The 23,480-nt window shown below is 42.9% G+C and overlaps 1 protein-coding gene across 5 annotated transcripts in view; it reads right to left on the bottom strand.

Annotated features, from left to right (window-relative positions):
* Window positions 1-23,480, bottom strand: part of LOC126253585 (rab11 family-interacting protein 4) — a 968,661-nt gene that overhangs the window by 23,180 nt on the left and 922,001 nt on the right. For all 5 annotated transcript variants that reach the window (XM_049955015.1, XM_049955014.1, XM_049955013.1 and 2 more), the window contains one exon: window positions 4,736-4,839. In XM_049955015.1, the coding sequence (XP_049810972.1) occupies window positions 4,736-4,839 (104 nt within the window). The remainder of the gene's footprint in view (window positions 1-4,735; window positions 4,840-23,480) is intronic.

The raw sequence follows: 23,480 nt of genomic DNA on the forward strand, positions 1-23,480 counted from the left end.
TCACAAAATAATGTAAAATCAATTTATTAAAAATTACTTGCAAATATGTTCTCTTGACCTGTCCAATATCATATGTACAACTGTACAATACTATGATTGCCTCGATCAATAAAATACAATACAAAACAATTAAGCGCAGCAAAAACAAAGCCTCCCAAGAAATTACACAATGGATATTTGATCGAATTTTCATAGCTAAGCAAATGGCGGGAAATGGACGAATGGGATATCAAACTGAGCAGCGTGAGGTATAGCTTTAAAAAAAGTGTTTGAAAGTAATCAGGATAATAACAAAGAACTTAGGGATTTGAGAGAAAACTAAAATATTCCACGAACAGCTGATGTCAGCTATGTTAATTAAATGTCAAAGTTTCTCTCTGCAAGACGTAGCCAATTTTCGCGCAAAACTTTGCTTTGGTGTGATATTTGCCTCTTAAAACGGATTATTTCGAATCGAGTACTAAATTCAGGGCAGTTCGAGAACAACAGGCATTATGAAGCAAAGTGGGATGTCAAAAATTCATTTCTTTCTGAATAAAACTTGAAAATATAAAAAATGGAGAAAGTTCAAGTTTTTTATGAAATGATCGTCTAAAAGAAAGTGGTAAAATAGATTAAGGAAACATTTGACGCTTATGAATGATGCTCTAAAGCACAAAGCCAGTACAGCAAAAGAGGTGCGATTATGAGTTTAGAAGTTTAGTGTTTAACGTAGAATTATAAAGAGTACTAGTGGATATTTATCTGCTGCATTGCGATGACCAGTGGTTCCATCCGGGGAGTAATACGAAGTTTTATGGGAGGTAAAAACTAAACGACATGATTCTATTTCAGTCACGAAACTAAATTATTTTCAAAAGATCACTACTATTATCACAATTTTGTAAGACTCTGATATTAGCTATGTAAGTTATAAATAATTACTTTTTCAGAATTAGAGGCAGTAATGTGATGAGATTACAAATTCCTGATGTAGTCCACCCACTACACACCTTACACACCTACGTTGTGCTTTGTCCCATACATCGCTGATAAAAGTGAGACATATCCGTAACAAATATTAAATATGTCAAGAAAATGTCTTCTCCAATTTGTAGGTAGTACCTGCAGTAGTCCAGGATTTGCTTCATTACTCACTTCGACACAGGAAGATAAATTAATTGACAGCACGACACAGCAGTAACTGCTTGACTGCTACTATAGTGCTGTACACAGTATTACTAGTACTATTATTACTATTAGTATTAGTGGCTGTGGTCAGACATTAGGCATCAACAGCCTGACGCCTTCCAATTCCTACCCGTTCAGAAGTAAGGCGTACACTACAATCGAGTGATTTACGTACACTACTTTGTTGATTTTAAATGGGTCTGCTGTGTGCAGGTCAAGCAAGTGCCGCAATGAAGATGGTTAGCTTTCTTATCTGAGAAGGGGGGCTGTGAGTAGCACTTGCAATGCACCACGAATCTCTGCGTTGCTCGTTCTAACCCCCCCCCCCCCCCCACACACACACACACACACTAAATATCATTCATCTTTCATCACTTTTAAAATGAAAGTGTTTCAAGGTGTTACATTTAATAGTTTAGTTAGGTGCTAAAGTGGGTGATAATGTGCGAGAGGGGGGGGAGGGGGGGGGGGCGGCGTGGAGAGATACTAGTAGCTGATGTCTGAATGCACTCAGGGGTAATGGCCTAAAAAAGGTTGGGAACCACTGGCGTAGACCGTGCAGTTTGCTGTTACGTGGCCTTACATATATTTTGGTAATTTCCACGAATGATTGCCTATATTTTTATCATCTATGCTGCTGGTACTCTATCATATTCTAAGCTGAACATTGAACTTCAAATCCCCAATCGGCGCCTCATTTATTGTACACGATTTCGAGTGTCATCCAACGGTGCGTGAAATGTTTGTCTAATCCATTTTATTTAGTACTTGTAGACGAATCATTTCTCAAAACGTTTGACCATTCTCATCCAAAAAATTTATTTTATAAATAATGGCTTATAATGAGAACACGGCAAGTGTCGAAACCTGATTTCTGAGAAACTTTGTTCAGCTGAAGGGAGGTAAAGAAACAACCGAATGTGTATCTCGTCTTATACGTAGACTTCGTAGAAAGATCCGAAACAGAGAATTTCCGACCACCACAAGGATTGCGTGAAAGCAAGTTTGCCACAGCTGTATTTCTTCGTATGAATCTCAGTTGGGGGAAGATACGTCGTTAACGTTGGTGAAGATTTCACGCGTTGGCTGTAATCTCGTGGCAAACCATGCATAACGGATCACTTTCCCGAAAACAGACGCTTGCAGCTGATCATGAATCAAGATACATCACAGCAATTTCAAATAATTTTTCCGTCCATTTATTTTCTTAAAAAATTCGCTCACCAGACATACAATTAGTAGGCGAATATGGACAACGTTTCAATAAGCATTACAAAACATTCGTCTAGCACTGTTCTTTGGACATGACTAGATAAATGAAAACAAAAATTAAGAAAGTAATATTCGGGGTTCGAACATGGGGCGCAAAAGTGTGAAACCGCGACGTTAGCCTCTGTGTTACAAATTTGGTTGGCAGAAATTTAGCCATTGTAAATGATTGCTTACAGTTGAGGTCACGAAAGTGTACGGTCGCAAGTCGACGGGGCTCTGAACGGTCATATGGCAATACCACCGAGGAGGAAGACCACCATGTTCGACGTATGGCTCTGGTGGATCGTACTGCGTCTGCAGCAGTAATTTGAGCAGCACTTAGCAACACGGGATCACAACGATCTGTTACAAATCGGTTACTTCAAGGAAAGCTCCGAGCCCGATGCCCTGTAGCGTGCGTTCCACCCACCCCAAACCACTGCCATTGTCGACATCAGTGCAGTTAGGTGAGAGCTCATTGGAAGGTCTGTTGTGTTTTCTGACGAAAGCTGGTTCTCCCTCGTTGCGGCCGTGTGTTGGTTAGGAGGAGACCAATTGAGCACCTGCAACCAACCTATCAGTGTACTAGACACACTGGGCCTATATCTGGAGTTAAAGTCTGGAGTGTGTTTTTTTACGACAGCAGGAGCTCTCTCGTGGTTATCCCACGCACCTGACTGCAAATTTTATACATCAAACTGGTGATTCCATCTGTTGTGCTGCCATTCATGAACGGAATTCCAAGGGGTGTTTTCCAACAGTATAACGCTCGCCCACATACGCTGTTCTAACGTAAGATGCTCTACAGAGTCACATGTTGCCTCGATCACCAGATCTGTCTCCAATCGAACACATATGGGCCATCATTGGGCGATAGTTCCAGCGTCATCCACAACCAGGATTAACCGTCCCTGTATTGCCTGACCAAGTGCAACATTCATAGAACTCCATCCCACAAACTGACATCTGGCACCTGTGTACCACAATGTATGCATATTTGCGTTCAACATTCTGGCAGTTACACCGGTTGTAAATGTACCAGCATTTCACATTTTCAATAGCTTATCTCGCGCAGACATTTAACTGTAATCTTGCAATGTTAATCACTTAAATATGTTACCTAGATAACTGTATGCCCGAAATTTCATTACTCTACATTGTTTATTTTGTGGTGCTGCAATTTCTTTTCGTCAGCGTATATAATAAATGTCTGACACCTGTGAACCCCAATTGTAATTTTATAATTAATATAACGCCCTCGTATTCCCTAACCTGATAAACATCCTTTATTGTATGATTATATGATAGCGGAACAAAACTGGTAGCAGTTACTTCTGTAAAATATCTGCCAGTATGCGTACGGAACGATTTGAAGTGGAATAATCATATAAAATTAATTGTTGGTAAGGCGGGTGCCAGGTTGAGATTCATTGGGAGACTCCTTAGAAAATGTAATCAACAAAGGAGGTGGCTTACAAAACACTCGTTCGACCTATACTTGAGTATTGCTCATCAGTGTCGTATCCGTACCAGGTCGGGTTTACAGAGGAGATAGAGAGGATCCAAAGAAGAGCGGCGCGTTTCGTCACAGGGATATTTGGTAAGCGTGATAGCGTTACGGAGATGTTTCGCAAACTCAAGTGGCAGACTCTGGAAGAGAGGCGCTCTGCATCGCGGTGTAGCTTGCTGTCCATGTTTCGAGAGGGTGCGTTTTTGGATGAGGTATCTATTATATTGCTTCCCCCTACTTATACCTCCCGAGGAGATCACGGATGTAAAATTAAAAAGATTCAAGCGTGCACAGAGGCTTTCCGGCAGTCGTTCTTCCCGCGAACCATACGCGACTGGAACTAGAAAGAGAGGTAATGACAGTGGCACGTAAAGTGCCCTCCGCCACACACCGTTGGGTGGCTTGCGGAGTATAAATGTCGATGTAGTATACTTCTACGGAAATAGGTAGATAATTAATATAAAATAAATTAAAACAATAATCTGGTTTGGAACCGGGACGCAAAAGTGAGAGATCGCGATGCTAGCCACTACGCTACCAGTTGCGCTGACGTTCTCGCGTGCTAAAAGGAATCTAAAGTACGTCGATAGTTTGACAGTCGTTTTCTCTGGAACCTTCGAGTATCTACGGATAAGCCGAAACACATGTTTGCTCATTTTGGCTCTTCTCCCACTGAGCGGAGTTTCTGGTAAATCGGGATATGACACTTGTCGTGTTGTTCTCCTCAGTTGCCTTATCGTGCCTACGAACATATCCCTTGTGCGTGACCGCCAGTGTTGCAATTAGCAGCTGCTGGAGACTCACCTGGCCTGGAGGGCGGCGCTGTCCTGTTTGGCGCGCGTGTAGCGGTCATCCGTGTTGGTCTGGTTGTCCGCCAGCACGTTTACCTGCTGCTGTAGCATCTGGACCTGCACACACAACACAAACAAAGGCCGTTAATTTCACACACCACTCCGTACGTTTGAAAGATACTTCCTTCCTGATACAGGAGAGCCCGTTGGAGATCACAGCCGTAACGAGCACATCCACACTTAAAGACAATTGCTTGGAGCTATATGCCAGTTATGCATTTTGGACCAGCTGTTTGAGCTGTACGCAAACACAAATTATGCGAGGCGCCATTTTATGAGGGTCGTCCTGGGCCATAACGAAGCCCCAAGGAGACTGCAAGCGTTTACACCGAAAATTGTCCTGGGCAGCCCAACCCCGTGCGGTGGGTAACGGGGATAATTGACAACGGAGGTCTGCAATACACGTGAGAAACATCCTCCGTGGAGAGAAATTTCGTCAACAAGGGCACCGTGAGAACTGACTAAAAATCTCGGGCCAGCATGAGTTTGGCAGTGAGCATGTCCGTCGCAATTTGAGCTTGAGGATCCACATCCACTGTACCGACGCTTCGGTGGCACCCCGTGCAGTTTAAGGATCTGGTAGTGGGTAGTGGGTAGTGGGTAGTGGGTAGTGGGTAGTGGGTAGTGGGTACCCCCCCCCCTCCCCCCAGACATGACAACAACTAACTGATTGATCGCTGACTGACAAGACTCTTTTCTGTCAGCTATGCAGCTCATAAATACAGATTAGGACGAACCATTCCCCTGAAAAGTAATAAGTTGTGCACCACATCGCCTGGCTGGTTCAATGAAGTACCAGTGCAAATTCCGTAGTAACGTGAACCATGACTGGAGATCTGCACGGATAAGAAAAATGCTGTCCATATCCACGAATATCAAAATAAATTAAATCACTTTATACTTGACATGTGGAATAATCGGGTCTACTGCCGGATGTTTGTGTCGCTCTGGCACAATATTTCGGCCACGTAAGTCGTCTTCTTCAGGTGTTACCTGAGACTGCCGTTTTGGAGGATCTTGTCCAGTATTTATGCCCAGAGGGCGCTGGGTGCTCACTTTGCTGGACAAGATCCTCCAAAACGGCAGTCTCAGGTAGCACCTGAAGAAGACGACTTACGTGGCCGAAATATTGTGCCAGAGCGACACAAACATCCGGCAGTAGACCCGATTATTCCACATGTCAAGATCTCGCCGGAAAAGCCTGAAGAGTTACACTTTATACTTGTTCGGCAAGCTGGAGTTCCTACGATAGGTTTGCAACTGGACTGGTTTTTTGTCTGCTGTTGTCAGCGTTGGTAATTCACATTCCACAGACTAAGAACGTGCAGGCTGATCATAACCAAATTGTAATACAACCGTCTTCGATAATTACTGACACGGATACTGTGAAATACTCTGCAGTGTATTTCCTCCAAAAATGGTTCAAATGGCTCTAAGCACTATGGGACTTAACATCTGAGATAATCAGTCCCCTAGACTTAGAACTACTTAAACCTAATTAACCTAAGGACATCACACACATCCATGCCCGAGGCAGGATTCGAACGTGCGACCGTAGCAGCAGCGCCGTTCCGGACTGAAGCGCCTAGAACCGCTCAGTCACACCGGCCGGACATATTTCCTCCACAATGGGAAATAAAATAACATACACGTTGTAGTCACATCTTTCACTCTACCGGTATTAAATGTTGACTATATATAGTTCGTTTACCAAACGTATGTTAATGCACAACAACAACACTACGTACTACATTACTTAGTGTTCTTGCAAATACTTCTTTTAAGTCAGTACCGCCATTAGACTTTCTTTTTTTATTTGCAGTGTTACATTTACACGATCATGATTTCGACTTTAAATTGCCATTATCAAGTGTTTTAATGTAATACAGTGCCTAAGAAGGCATACTGTCTTATTTAAAATACACTATTAAGACACATACTCAGTGATAAAACAAAGCAGTAGGCTTTTACCAGAAATACTGCCACTTAGACAATGTGTCTAATAGTGTATTTTAAATACGACAGTATGCCGTCTTAGGTACTGTATAACATTAGAACACTTGATAATGGCAATTTAAAGCCTAAATCATGATCGTGTAAATGTAACACTGCAAATAAAAAAGCAGCCTAATGGCGGTACTGACTAAAGAAATATATTATGACTGTGGCCCCACATTATGAAAAAATTATTCTTGCAAATACTTTTAAGAAAAACTTTGTTAGCATCACTAACTTTTTTTTAAATACAGAACTAATTTTATTTCTTCTGTGTCACAGGTGAGTGAGACCATGAAGGGAAGATTCGAATCGATGGAATGTGCCTCCATATCGCTTACTGGCAGCTGTCGGTAATTACTTGAGCGGCCTCCGCTAACGTAAATTAAACCGGTTGACTCAGCTGTGATATTTCATATTCAAAAACGGATAATACAAAACAGAAATTTTGTAACGAAAACTGCTGTTTACCATATTTACAAAATACGTGGCATGTTAATATCTGCACGGATACGGATACACACAGGGTAATACTGACTTTGCATCACAACCGATCGATCGCTCCAGGAAAATTAGGAAGGTCCCCATCTTTAGCCGTTGCAAACGTCAACAACACAGCTATCATCTTCAGGATACTGCGGGTTCAAGTCAATATTGTGGTGTTCCGTCCAGAATCGGTAACAATGATGATCAATAAATCATCATCATCATCATCATCGATCGCTTTTGATGCAAGGTCAGTATAATTGTGCGTACCCGTATCCGTGCAGATCTGTAGCTATGGATTAATAGCAAATTCAAGATAGTGCTTTAGCGCCTTTTGACGATAGAATATCCTTAGCGCTATTGCTTGTTGTGCGCCAGCTTCCCTTAAATATTTTGTAAAATACACAGGGCATCTGTTCAAAAATGGTTCAAATGGCTCTGAGCACTATGGGACTCAACTGCTGTGGTCATTAGTCCCCTAGAACTTAGAACTACTTAAACCTAACTAACCTAAGGACATCACACACATCTATGCCCGAGGCAGGATTCGAACCTGCGACCGTAGCAGTCGCACGGTTCCGGACTGCGCGCCTAGAACCGCGAGACCACCGCGGCCGGCCAGGGCATCTGTCAACTAACTGCCTAGTCAGCCAGTCAAGCTATATTTGCCTCTTTTTCATTTTAAACATGCTCATGGTGCTCAATATTAATGTGTGTGCTTTAACATATCCCTGCAGAAGAAAAGGAAAATTCTTCTTCGGAAAAACTAACGATGAAATGGACACTGTTCATAACGTGGGAGAAATACTGCACACGATTTGTTCTTTAATTCGTTGCTCCGTTAAAGATGTTACAAAATACATCATTCGTGCAGCAAGACGAGAAAAAATATTGAGGCGGTGTGATACTTTTCTTTGCTAATTAGACGTAAGTCGTTAACCATTAAACTGTGAATCCGTTCATTAAACTGTGAATCCGTTAAATGCGACTGTACAACAGTAACGGAACTCTTTTGTCAAAAATTTCAAATCCCATTTCTCCTAAAAAGACATGTTCTGGAAACCAAGAAATACAGAAATATCGAGAAATTTTTAAAAAATTCGCACTAACTGATGAGTTATAAAAGATGTTTGCATAACGTGTTGTATATACAAAGTGATTACTACACGGATGCACAATGGAAGCTCTGTAGGAAACACAAACACTTCTCTCGAAGCGCTGTCAGAGAGAACGATAACATTTTTGGCTTTATCAGCAGCTATTCGTCGAAATACTCCCATGTGTGCTTTCAGTGACGCAAAATAAAGCAGAAACTAATGCTGGGGTCTTTATCTCAACGGTAATTAAACTGTAAAAAACAAACAATGATTTAATTCTGAAACTTTTAATCTCCTTAAGATTAACAGAATGGTGATAGATAAATCTAGTATACAAGTAAGGGCAGACATTAAATCAAATGAATTTTGTTACTTGAGAAGTACACCGATAGATGGCAACAGAAGTATAATAGGTACTGAAGTACTGCAGCGACTAAACAAGCCTTCAGAAATAAAGAGTACTTTAACAACCAACCACCTTAAAATATAAACAAGAAAGAAATTCAGTAAGACACTTGTTTGAAGATTTTAAGGTATGGTTGTAAAAGGTGGCTATGGCGAAGCAAAAAATCGAAAAATTAGAAGCAACAGAGATGTCAATATTGAGGAGAGCCACAAAAACATCATGGGCAGAGAAAAACTCTTAGGAACACTTATTGGAAGAAATTAAAGAGAAAACTATATTAATAAATATAATATAGAGAAGAAAAGTAACTCATAAAAACTGTCTTAGATGAAGAAAATCCCGGGAAATAAATCATCCGTAGTTGAGGTCCGTGTTGCACGAGAACTCTTATTGCTCTTCAACGGGTAATTTTATTTTCACGTCACAAATTATTATTATTAAAATTCCTGGCAGATTAAAAATGTGTGCCGGACCAAGACTCTAACTCGGGACCTTTGCCTTTCGTGGGCAAGTGCTCGCAGGAGAGCATCTGTAAAGTTTGGAAGGAAGGAGACGAGGTACTGGCAGAAGTGAAGCTGTGAGGACGGAGCGTGAGTCGTGCTTGGGTAGCTCAGATGGTAGAGCACTTTCCCGCGAAAGGCAAAGGTCCCAAGTTCGAGTCTCTGTCCGGCACACCGTTTTAATCTGCCAGGAAGTTTCTTATCAGCGCACACTCTGCTGCATAGTGAAAATCTCATTCTGGATTATTATTATTATTATTATTATTATTATTATTATTATTATTATTATTATTATTTTCGATTATTCGCATTTAAGAGAGCGTTTGAATTTTGCTTCCTTTATGATTGTTTATGTTTTTTCTGAGCCCAAATTTTCTTCATATGTTCACTGTGTTGTTTCTTTCGCTCCGCTGTCCATTTGCATCCTGGTCTCTTCTGTATTGTGGTGTCAAATTTATGTTTTTTTATGATGTTCCTGAATTCAGTTCTATTTTCTGTATCGTTTACAGTTGTGTGTGCTTGTCTGAGGTCGTCTTCAGTTATTATTATTATTATTATTACTACTACTACTAAAGAAGAGCATACAGATTTGAATTAATACTTACTAACCACCACCTTGCACATATTACAATAGATGTAGTTGCGCGAGATAAACGAAACTCTTAAGGCGTGTTGCTACATCTGAAAAATGAAGTCTGTTCCAACTTCGCTCCAGTCGCAAAAGGGTGGTGTTAGTGGTGCCGCTGTGACGATGCAAATCAGGTTTGCTTCAAATACGCGCTGTAACAGTAGTGAGCTTAGCTTTGAGACTGGACGAAGTGAGTTGATAATTGTGAATAATGCCTTTAGAACGACGAAGACGCCATTTTTAACACCTCACTGCGATAATGCAAAACGACTTGGCAGGAATGTAGCCAACTTGGCAGGAATGCAGCCAATATACATGACTGCTGTCAGTCGTGGTCACGGGAAGGCACGGTCGCAAGACGACAGGGCTGGCCACGTGGCACTAGCGAGAGAGAAAACCATCGTGTCTGGCGTATGGCTCTGGCGCATAGTACTTCATCTGTGGCAGCAATTGGAGCAGCAGCTGGAACCACAGTGACACCACGAACTGTTCAAATCGGATACTTCAGGCGCAAGTGGCGTGCATTCCACTGACCCCAAACCACCGCCATTCGCAGCATCAATGGTGTCAGACGAGAGCTCATTGGAGGGCAGAGTGGAGGTCTGTTGTGTTTCCTGATAGAAGTCGGTTCTGCCTCGGTACCAGTGATGGCCCTGTGTTGGTTAGCCAACCTGTTTGCCTCCTAGACACACTGGACCTCCACCTGGAGTTATGATCTGGGGTGATATTTCACATGACAGTAGGAACACACTCTTAGTTATCCCAAGCAACCTGACTGCAAATTTGTACGTCAGATTGGTGATGCCCCGGGGACGTTTTCCAACAGGGTAACGCTCGTCTACATACCACTGTTGTAACCAGACAATCTCTACTGGTTGTCCTCATGTTGCCTTGGCTCACTCGACCACCAGATGTGTCTCCAATCGAGCCCGTATGGGACATCATCGAACAACTCCAGCATCATCCACAACCAGCATTAATCGTCCCTGTATTGACTGACCAAGTGCAACAGGCATGGGACTCCATCCCACAAACTGACATCCAGCACCTGTATGACACATTGCATGCATGTTTGCATGCTTGCAGTCAACATCTTGGAAGTTACATCCGTTATTAATGTACCAGCATTTCACATTTGAAATGGCTTACCTCACACTTACATTAATCTGCGATCTGGCAACGTTTATCACTTAAATATGATTCCTATACAATGTATTCTCGAAATTTCATTGTTCTACATTGTTGGTGTTTGAATTTTTTTTACATCAGTATACAAATTATTCTACGGAACAGGAGTTGGCAAGGAGAAACTTTTTTGTTTGTTTGCGAATTATTTTACTTTTCTGTGTCAGGTGTAATGCAAAATGTTATGACTGGAATGAATTAATGGGGCCTGCGGTGAAGCGCGTGACCGTAAATAGACATCGCAGGATAGAACCTCGTTTAGACGACGGAAATTTTCAATCTGTCATTTAATTTAGCCTTCACCTTTCATCGACGTGAGAAGTCACCAGGAACGACAACGTGGTTCAGTTTCCACGTTAAACTATAGGTTAGGGATACCCAAGTTTCCGAAGTAGCGTCCAACTGAACTACTCTCATCATGCCTCTGGGCCACATGTAATCGTACAGTCGAACTGCAGCGAATTGGTAAAATGGCGAGTGGTGGAGTAGCGTGGCTGAGTCAACAAGCTGTAGTTTTCAGTGTCGACGATGACTATTTGTTAAGACAATTACCAAGCACACTGGAACTGTTATGACTTGCGCCGCTGGAAATCCATGTGTAAAGTAACATTTTTTATGGTCAAGAATATTTGGGTGAAACAAGGGTTTAAAATTACACTAGCAGAATAAAAAACACGCACAGGACATCAGCTGCAGTCCTATCCGACAGTGAACATCAGAACGAAATTAGGATGACAGTGAAACCCGACCTTCATGCTAGTCACCTCTGTGCAGCGGAATGTCATCCGCACCTGCGACGTTGCCCACCAGAAGCTCGGCCATGACATTGTCCCCGCGGAGGTTACGACTGCCTCCGGAAAGATAGCGCCGAGCTCCTACAGCTCGTGGGAGAAGTGGACGGAAGACGTGGGATAGTTCCCGACCTTCAGCTCGTCGCCAGTCGGGATTCACCTCTCCAGCTCGCTGCGGTCATCTGCAGGCGCAGGCTTAAGCCGTCGGCACACGGACCGTGATGTCTAACGTTAACGTTGAGCGTGCGAAGTTCAACGTGCTGCTGAACGCTCAGGAACGATGCGACTTGTGCATACGGTACGTGGACCCAAACTATACGCGATCGCAACGCACTCCAGCGGCAGTTGAGGGATGTTTCTAGTTCGTAAATCACACTGTTTACTCAACGGGCCCATGTAAAATTCCCACGTTAGCTCAACACACATTTCCTCTATCTTCCAAGATAAGGAAAGTACCATGTCCAATCAATAAGGGCACAGGCTTATAAAAGTTCCATCACAGTGCGGTACAAATTTTGAATACTTCTCCGCATAAGAATAATAAATAGTATGTTACCCCTTCCTGGAAACCTAAATCGTAGATATGGTACTAATTGAAATTTAAATATAACAAATTGTACCAAGAACAATGCGTGTTGAGAGGATTTTCAGTGTGTCGCTTCCTTCAAATAGCCTACTCTCATAATACGCAAGTTACAATAATTCTTTTGCCACGAATATGATGTTTCTCATTATTTTATTGGAACCAATCACACAGTTAACAACGGGTTTTCCAGTGATTCTCAATTTGCTGGTGCACAGAAACGGCATAAATACGTATAGGCTTGAAATGAATGTCAATATGGCGCCTCACAACTCTGTACTGAAGAGAGACGGCGTGCGTGTGACGTAGGTGGCGTTGTGCCATCTCACTGGTCAACGCTCAGACGCACGCTCAGAATATCTGACATGCCAGATACTGCTTTGCTCGTTCGGAAAGACTCCCGAACGTGTTATTCCAAGCTATGACGCCAGAAACTCGGCACGCTCAACGCTCGGATGCACGGTCCGTGTGCCGACGGCTTTAAGCTACGTTTTCCTGGCTGCGGGAATTTCCCGCAACGTGATGCGTGAAACGCATACGATGCCGCGCTATCCACTAGCACAATCCAAACATACCACACCGTTTATCGCCGGGGGTGCGGGCTACGCAGTGCCGCCGAGGTCTCTTATTTGCCAGTAACGCTTGCCTGCTGCGGAGGGGGGGCAGTCTGTTCCGCACGTCGCAGCGATTTGATCGGTTGACGGAGCGGCGCAAGTCCAACTGAGCAGCAGCGACTAGTTGCCGACAGTTGCAGTATTTGTTTCTCGTACACGAGCAGTAACAAAGTAATCCTTCCCTATGATTATTCAAACATTCACCAGAAATGTCAGCTGATGCTTCTCTGCCTCACAGGATGAGCAGCTTTTATCGAGTTGGTATACTAACAGCATATTCTATGGGACATGGCTGATGCCGAATTGAAAAACAAAATGCACAAGAAGTTGAGCAGAAATCGGAAGAAAAATGAAACTTGCAAGAAGAAATGTCTTTATATGTCCAATGTAATACATTTGGGGTTAGGCTTGTTAGAGGGGATGCGCGAAATAGCTGCTTATAATAAGTAATCTTTATTTACGACATACTGTTTCGGCTTCATTGTCATGTTCAAATATCTGCAATTACAATTTTGGTGAGAACAGGTATGGACGCCATTGTGATTTATATTAAAATAGCTGTATTGTACTCACGTCTGGATTGATGTGACGTCCATATTACGTCGTTACTTGACTGTTTTATAACTGTCACTGCTTTAATAAGATGGTACATGATTTAAATATGTTGAGCATAAAATGTTAATTACGACGTGGCAGCAGTTTGACGCTATATGCTTACAAAGATTGTGCAGATGAACAGAGATATTATTTTATTAACAAAAATTTGTTACGATTACCTTTGATTGTTGCAACTATCATTTTTCCGTTCAAGGACAAATAGATTAAATAACCTACCATTAGAAAAGACAGCAGTTCAAAAAAATTTAACACACTTCGTTATATAGCCTATACAAATGATTTTGACCCCAACATAATCAAAACAATCATGTTGGAAGAACTGACCATTATAGCCGAGGTTGAAAATGCCGCTTCAGTTGTAAATTACTTTATTTTCACAGGTGTCGCAGCTGTACTGCCTATGAGCGCAGAACAGGGAGGCAGCACACCGCGCTGCGCTCGGGGACCACAGCCGAGTCCGAAACTGGTCGTGTGGGAATAAAGTAATTTACAACTGAAGCGGTATTTTCAACTTCTGCCCCATCATAATCCCAAAATTATAATACAAATGTAAAACATTGAAGCAGGGCACAATACATAGCGAGATATGCCGCCACAGAAAATAAGATACGTACCAGCAGTATACCTTGATAATATCGCCAACAGAATTAATGCACTTTTTGAAGCCACAAATGTTCAACTAGCCTTTCGAACCAACAACAACCTTTCAATAAAATTACGTTCCGCCACTACTAGAACATCGAAGTATGACAACTCAGGCACACACAAAATCACACGTGACAGGTGTAAGAGAGTTTACATTCGCCAACAATGAAGCAATTTTAAAGCGATATATAAAGAACACATTAGACAGAGCGAATATACTCAGTCGAGTTTCTTTCTAAACTTGAAAAATCCAAATTACACTGCTGATACGATCGAAAATGCACTACAGATACTGCACAAAATACCAAAATGTTAATGAACATTATTGAAGTATTAGAAATCAGTATGTACGCGAGAAAATACCTACGGGAAATATTAAACGAACATAGACTTTCTACCTCAAAAACTTCATTGAATTTTTAGAACACAAAAATGAATAAATCGGTAGTAACATATGCAACAACCAAAGGCAATCTTAACAAATTTTGGTTAGTAAAATTATATCGCCGTTCATCTACACAATCTTTGTAAACATGTAGCACCGTAAAAGCAGAAACGTCAAACTGTTGTCACGTCGTACATTTTATTTTCAACATCTTGACGTACGTATTTACCATCTTACTGTAGTGACAGTTATAAAATAGTCCACTAACAACGTAATATGGACGTCACAATACAGCTACTTTTAATATAAATGACATTGGCATCCACAACTGTTCTCACCAAAATTGTAATTGCAGGTACTTGAAAATGGCGATAAAGTCGAAATAGTCCGTCGTAAATGAAGATTACTTATTATAAGCAGCTATTTGGTGCATCCACTCAATCACGTCGCTATCAGACATACATTATGCTGCTGGCCCAAAAGAAGAAAAAACTGTAAAGCTATTTGTGCTGAGTCTTTAACCAAAGTTATAATGACCTGCACGTTGTTATTGTGATCAGTACCGAGAACGCCGATTAAAATTGGGCCCGTTGGAGTAATCAGTGACCTTTGGCGTAAGCGCTGACGCCTGCCAAGGGTATCTGTTGTCCTTGGGCAGATAATTAACTTCTGACGCGTCTGGCATTCCTCCGCATCGTCGAAAGCTATTTTATTATTAAAATGTTATAGTATCGTTCTTCTTCACGAAGTAAGTTTAACAATGCCAATTTTGAATAAGCTACTCCAGCTTAGAAACTGAGAGTTTTTGTTGGGAACCACCGAAAGCCTAAATTAAGACGGGCGAGTGGGTAATCAAGTTAACATCTTTCCTACCAACTAATACAAGTCTAAGCCGCGGCACTATCTTCATCCGCAAAGTAGCATAACGTGAAATCCCACTTTAAAGGTATTCCAAGTGTACACGCAAACGAAAGGAAGGAAGGAAAGAAGGAAGGAAAGAAAGAAAGAAAGAAAGTAAAGGTTACACTTCTGGAAAAATGTACAAAAAGCGGTTACCTTTTACGCCAAGCTGAACAGCAACTATGTGGGCCACACAGCAGCAAATGAAGAGCTTTATCGTGTCGCCTGCTCTATTCTTCCAGAAAAATATGCGTCGTTTCGTGTTTCTTCCCTCGAGACACACTACTTGCTGCCAGTAGCCCGTGCACACAACTGCTGACTCGCGCCTCTGCCTCCGCTGTTGCAGCAGTGACTATTTTTAAAGCATACGACGCTCTGCAGTGGTCTTGCAGAAAGCGAACGCAGAACCATACTATTCCGCGAACTGCTCTGACTGGTAGTACACACCTTCCGCCTGTTTAATTCCTCTACACCACACGACAATCGTTTTTCCTCTTGCGCAACCTCCGAGATTGGCGCAAATGTATTCGCTTCCTTCACACCTGCCTTTGCCAATTATCCGTCGGCGTCAGTTTCTTAGCTACTTCTAACAACCATCCGTATCGTTATGCCATTGAAAATTATTCTGGATTAGGTAGGGCTGCTTAAAGCTCCATTTAACTTTTACACCATCCTTGGAGAGTCATTTCTTTTTATTTCATAGTTCTTAAATATTAGTTGTCAGTACTTAAGTCTCTATAGACAACATATTCATACCAGAAGTTATGATTGATCATCAGTAGCTGGCAATGAACATTAATTAGTATCTGCCATTGTTAGAGCTAATTTTTTTTTATTTTTCTCGCTTCCCACGCCCGGGTTCCCGGGTTCGATTCCCGGCGGGGTCAGGGATTTTCTCTGCCTCGTGATGGCTGGGTGTTGTGTGCTGTCCTTAGGTTAGTTAGGTTTAAGTAGTTCTAAGTTCTAGGGGACTTATGACCACAGCAGTTGAGTCCCATAGTGCTCAGAGCCATTTGAACCATTTTTATTTTTCGAACAGTATGCAATACAGTTTACGAGTCTTGTGGGGGCAAACTCGATTAACGGGCGACACAGAAGACGCAGCGTACGCTGAAATTTTCATGTTGGTAAGATGAATGCGGCCATTTGCTGGATTTACTGGACGCTAGCCAAAACTGGGCTGCTATGATCAAAGTGGGTGCAAATCCACTGTGTTGGGAGACAGAGAAACTGTTTGCAGCATTGACTGGCCGAAAGGCCGGGAGGCGTAACATTTTTCCAGAAACGCTGGGATAAAGAGGTTTAAGGAAGTCGAGTACGGGGAGTTTTTCTTTGGTGTCCTGCAGGCCGCAGAGCATAAACGGTAGTGATTCGACAGTTTTAATAAGTGAAGTGCCATACGAGATCTTACTGGTAAATGTCGAGTTGAGAAAATGTCTGAAGGTAACAAACAGCCCCCACGTGACCACGCAGTGAACTAGCTGAATACATGGATATCGTGGATCTGTGATTTGCAATACTCGCAGTTCCCTACAACTAGCTACATGGGCGGATTCGCAGGTCGTATGAAGGCTACAGTATACCACAGCCTAGGAAAATACTGTACTTTGCGGTTTTGACTGCTTTACTATACATACATCATTATACTTCAAGCAGATTTTCTTCTCAATGGTAGTTTGTTGATTCAGAACTAGGATTTCTAACTGTTTACTACGCCACTCGCAAATTTATTCCCAAAGAATTATTTCAATTTTTTTCTAACACTACTCATTTCAAGAGCACTCTACCATCACCTGCAGTTGCCAGACCTGTATTTAAATTTTAACAGTTACTGCCAGTTCCTCCCGCTTCTGCGTAGTTAATGAGCCAGTCTACGTAAGGCGCTAGATGAACAAATTTTATACAAAAGCACCCGATTAAGCGACGTGCCATCGAAACGAATGACGACAATCAAACACTAGAAAAAAATGACTGACGGAGTAAACCATATTGACTCTCTTGGAAGATTCCAGGGTTCTAACTTTAAAGTGGCAACCATTTATTCACAATTTATAAAAAATGAATATCTGTTTCAAAGTTTTACTTTCGGGCAAAATAGGGCGTAGTCGCCAACATTATCCAAAACCTGTTGCCACCAATGTGGAAGTCGTAGGATGCCCTTAGCATCGCTATTTATCTTGACAGTTCGAGCGAGTGTGTGTGTGTGTGTGTGTGTGTGTGTGTGTGTGTGTGTGTGTGTGTGGCCTGAGGTTTTCGGGCGCTAAACAGCATGGTCATCAGCGCCCAGACAGTTCGAGTGGAGCGATCTATTGCCCGACAAATCTCTGTAACAGCCCTGAGGCGAATGCCATGATGTACTTCCTTCAAGTTGAAGTCACAGGGGCTTAAGTCCGGCTAGTTTGGTGAGTGATACAATGATTCCCAACACCATTTCTGGAACAAATCAGTCAACTTGCGCCATACGTGCCTGAGCACTGTCCCGGAAAAATAGGGGCGTGTCATGCATAAGTGTAACCGCTTCTTTCTGTAAGCTTGTCGAAGGCTGCGTTCCAAAAATGAACACTACAGAGAAAGATGACGCGGCACTTTCTGCAGCACCCTTTCATCATTTTCCGGGACAGTGCTCGGGCGTATACGGCGCAAGTTGTGACTGGTTTGTTCCATCGATGGGGCTGGAATGTGTTTTATCACCCAACACACTGTCCAGACTTAAGCACTTGTGACTAACTTGATTCATAAACTGAAGGAAGCGCTTCATGGTATTCGGTTCTGAAATGTTACATAGATTCGTCGGGCAATAGACCTATCCACTAGCTATCAATACAACTGGCGCTGCTAAGGGTATCCTATGACTTTCACATCGCTGCCACGGGCTAGCACACAATGCCGGTGCCTTCTTCGAAGGACAGAAACTTTGAAACCTGTATATTTTTTTATAAGTTCTAAATAAATAGATGCCATTACAAAAGTTCCAAAACTTGTATATTCGTTGAAGTCTGTCTCACAGATGCCATCCATGATGGTGCACATCACTTCCAATGTAACAAGCCCGCCGGTATCAGTCAGCTTCGTACCTCATTCTAGATACGTGACGTAGCAACATACAAACCAACTTCCATAATCGGTGACAGCGTGACTGGCGCTAAACTGCCAGATGAATAGGACAGCTTAATGTTCGAGTACTCTAAGCAAGTCACCAACGAAATCGCAGAACAAAGCACTGTATACCGCTTTGTCTGTAATTAAGAGTGTTACAGAATTTTAGAACATTTGACAAATAGTACCTTTTTTGTCAGAACACATGGAGAGCAAACAAAATACAGCAGTAAAAATTATTTGGAGAGCTATTAGCTAATTAAATAGGATTTTCAAACAATATGGGATTGTGGTCCGAAACTAGTATGAGTGACAATATTATCATCTGTGGGTTATTTAATTCCACAGCATGCAAATGAACATCGTAAAACATTATTACATGTGTACTGTTTGGTGCGAAAAATACTGTATTCTGTGAACAGTTTCATATTTTGAAACCAAACAGCGTTCATGTAAGAATGTTGCAATGTTTATAAGTGTGCTATTTTTTTTTTTTTTTGAACGTTTCAGACTTAAAGAACCCACTGATGATGGCGACAGTCTCGCTGAAACTAGTTAGGGAAAGAAAAGAAGAAAAGTGTTTTTCATGTAGACAGACCAACTATCCCATATTACTATTTTTATCCAAACACAGACCAATGGAAGAGTCTCACGATTAAATGAATGGTGTTTTCAAAGTTAACGTTCCGATGTACGAGGGTCACTCCAAAAGAAATGCACACTATTTTTGTAAAAGTACGGTTTTTATTCTGCATGTGTGAAAGTTTTACAGTGTGTAGATACATCCTTCTCGCTTGTTTTCAAACTTAGTTCAACCTGTTCCCTTGAGTGGCGCCGTCACAGCATGTCTTAAAGATGACTGCTACACTTGTTCGTCAGAAGCAACGTGCTGTCGTAGAATTCCTGTGCTGTGAAAACGAGATAGTGGGAAACATTCACAAGAATTTGATAAAGGTGTATGGAGATGCTGCTGTCGATGGCAGTACAGTTAGTCGGTGGAAAAGAAGGTTACGTGATGAAAGCGGGCATGGCAATATTGAGGATTGTCCTCGCAGCCTAGGCCTCGTACTGCACACACTACAGACAAAGTGCAGAGAGTTAACGAATTGGTGACTGCTGACAGACCCATCACAGTGAACGAATTGTCACGCTACGTTGGGATAGGTGAAGGAAGTGTTTGCAGAATACTGAAAGTGTTGTCGTTAAAAAAGGTTTGAGCCAGGTGGGTTCCCGCAAAGAGACAAGAAAAATGGCATGCACCGAACTTTTGGAACAGTACGAGAATGGTGGAGATGAATTTCTTGGAAGAATTGTGACAGGTGATGAAACAGGGCTCCATCGTTTTTCATCAGAGACGAAGAGGCAATCAGTGGAGTGGCATCGTGAAAATTCACCGAAGAAAAAAATTCAAAACCACACCTTCTACTGGAAAGGTTATGGCTACGGTGTTTTTGCTTGTGGACATCATGCCAAGTGGAACCACCATAAATTCTGATGCATATGTGACGACACAGAAGAAACTTCAAGCTCGACTGAGTCGTGTTCGACCACATCGGCAAAAGCAGGATGTTTTGCTGTTGCACGACAATGCACGGCCACATGTCAGTCAAAAAACCACAGAAGCGATCACAAAACTCGGATGGACAACGCTGAAACACCCGCCTTACAGTCCTGACCTGGCTCCATGTGACTATCATCTCTTTGGGAAACTGAAAGACTCTCATCGTGGAAAAAGGTTTGAAGATGATGACTCCCTTGTGGACGATGCCAAACAGTGGCTCCAACATGTTGGTCCCGAATTTCACCGTGCGGGTATACAGGCGCTGGTTCCAAGATGGCGTAAGACAGTTGAGAGGGATGGAAATTATGTAGAGAAATGAAAATGTTGTTCCTAAAGGATGTATCTCAAAAACTTTCAAACATGTAGAATAAAATATGGATTAAAAAAAAATATAATGTGCATTTCTTTTGGAGTGACCCTCGTACCTAAAATGGGAGCTTGCTTCAGTGTGGATTTTTACTTACGCGAGCGAAACATCGATGGTGGTTCAGCAAGAAGTGGGTACATGCATGTTGGGAACTACTAGGAAAGAAAGGAAAAAAATCTGCCAAGGAATGGGTTGGAGCAGAAGATTTAATTATGAACAGAATGTGGCTAGGTGACAGTAGAACACATGCAGGAACAATATAGATGTGTAGGCTGCAAGGCACGGGACAGTGTACAGGAAGCCTCTATCCAGCAGTGCGTGTCAAAGGTCTGATGACGGATAATCGTGTAGTTTAATGGTAAGTTTCAAGAAGGCTGTAGTACTCTGCTGCAGCGTTTTATCATCGTTCATTCGTCCACCGTGATGGAAAGTCGACAGCGCCGCTCGTAGAAAGACGCACAGTAGAAACCAGAGGGGCGAGGAGCAGGGGCTGTAACGAGGACCTCGCGTCGCGCCCAGACTGGCAGCTGGTGGCCCTAGGTCGCGCTGCTCGCTTTCCTCTGCCAAGGCTGGACTTGGGTCTGCATTCCCGCAGTGAGCGCTCACCAGCTAGCTGACCAGCCGCTCAAGCGGCAGAGAAAGCTGCAAGGCCGTCGTGGGGCACCTTCCCAGCCTGGCCTCCAGTCTGACGCTATGAGCGCACTCTTCAATTAAGTGCTCGCAAATGCTGATACACATCATAACAGTAAACTCCCATCACGATTTCTACACAGAAGCGAATTCCTATTTACACTACTGGCCATTAAAACTGCTACATCACGAAGACGTGCTACAGACGCGAAATTTAACCGTCAGGAAGAAGTTGCTGTGGTATGCAAATGATTAGCTTTTCAGAGCATTCACACAAGGTTGGCGTCGGTGGAGGCAACTACAACGTGCTGACATGAGGAAAGTTTCCAACCGATTTCTCATACACAAACAGAAGTTGACCGGCGTTGCCTGGGGAAAAGTAGTTGTAATACCTCGTGTAAGGAGGAGAAATGCGTACCATCACGTTTTCGACTTTGATAAAGGTCAGATTGTAGCCTATCGCGATTGCGGTTTATCGTATCGCGACATCGCTTCTCGCGTTCGTCGAGATCCAATGACTGTTAGCAGAATATGGCATGGTCGTCCAGGAGGGTAATACGGAACGCCGTGCTGGATCCAAACGGTCTCATATCACTAGCAGTCGAGATGACAGGCATCTTATCCGCATGGCTGTAACGGATTGTGCAGCCACGTCTCGATCCCTGAGTCAACAGATGGGGACGTTTGCAAGACAACAACCATCTGCACGAACAGTTTGACGACGTTTGCAGCAGCATGGACTATCAGCTCTGAGACAATGGCTGCGGTTACCCTTGACGCTGCATCACAGAAAGGAGCGCCTGTACTCAACGACGAACGTGGATGCACGAATGGCAGAACGTCATTTTTTCTGTTTACAACATCATGATGGTCGCATCCGTGTTTGGCGACATCGCGGTGAACGCACATTCGAAGCGTGTATTCGTCATCGACATACTGGCGTATCACCGGGCGTGATGGTATGGGATGCCATTGGTTACACGTCTCGGTCACCTCTTGTTCGCATTGACGGCACTTTGAACAGTGGACGTTACATTTCAGATGTGTTACGACCCGAGGCTCTACCCTTCATTATATCCCTGCGAAACCCTACATTTCAGCACGATAATGCACGATCGCATGTTGCAGGTCCTGTACGGGCCTTTCTGGATACATAAAATGTTCGACTGCTGCTCTGGCCAGCACATTCTCCAGATCTCTCACCAATTGGAAACGTCTGGTCAATGGTGGCCGAGCAACTGGCTCGTCACAATACGCCAGTCAATGCTCTTGATGAACTGTGGTATCTTGTTGAAGCTGCGTGGGTAGCTGTAACTGTACACGCCATCCAAGCTCTGTTTGACTCAATGCCCAGGCGTATCAAGGCCGTTATTACGGCGAGAGGTGGTTGTTCTGGGTACTGATTTCTCAGGATCTATTTACCCAAATTGCGTGAAAATGTAATCACACGTCAGTTCTAGTATAATATATTTGTCCAATGAATACCCGTTTATCATCTGCATTTCTTTTTGGAGTAGCAATTTTAATGGCCAGTAGTGTATAAAACAGCTTTAAACGCCTATTTACTTTACAAATGCATGTGTTACATTTTTATGTTTGGAATATACAGTGATCAGCCAGAACATTACGACCACTGCCAACCACGATGTTGGATGCCGCCTGGTGGCGTTGCGGGCACCTGAAGTGGTTACAAAAGAGTATGCGCAGCAGACACGGACGGGAAATCACCCTAGCTAAGATATGGGTTGCATTGAGCTAACCGACTTTGATGAAGGGCAGGTTATTATTACGCTGAGCTTGTGACCGAGTGTCTCGAAAACGGCGAAGATGGTCGAATGTTCACGTGCTACTGTCGTGAGCATCTACGGAAAGAGGTAGGACAGTGAAACTACCACTAGCCGCTGTATGGTTGCACGTCCACGTAATCTGTGGCATCTCTGCCAAAAGAGCACAACGCTGGTACACGGCCAAGTGTTACGGAGCAACCGTTCATCGTACGTTGTTGAACGTGGAGCTCCGCAGCAGACCATACTAACGAGTTCACATGTTGACCCAATGATATAGTCAGTTCCGACTGCAATGGGCACGGGACCATCGGGATTCGACCTTCGATCAATGGAAACGTGTCTCCGTTTCGGGTGAATCATTTTTTCTACACTACGTCGATAGTCGTCTCCACAAACGCCGTAATCGTGGTGAACGGCGGCTCGA

The sequence above is a fragment of the Schistocerca nitens genome, chromosome 4 (assembly GCF_023898315.1).
Source record: "Schistocerca nitens isolate TAMUIC-IGC-003100 chromosome 4, iqSchNite1.1, whole genome shotgun sequence".
In the NCBI taxonomy this organism is placed as follows: Eukaryota; Metazoa; Arthropoda; class Insecta; order Orthoptera; family Acrididae; genus Schistocerca; species Schistocerca nitens.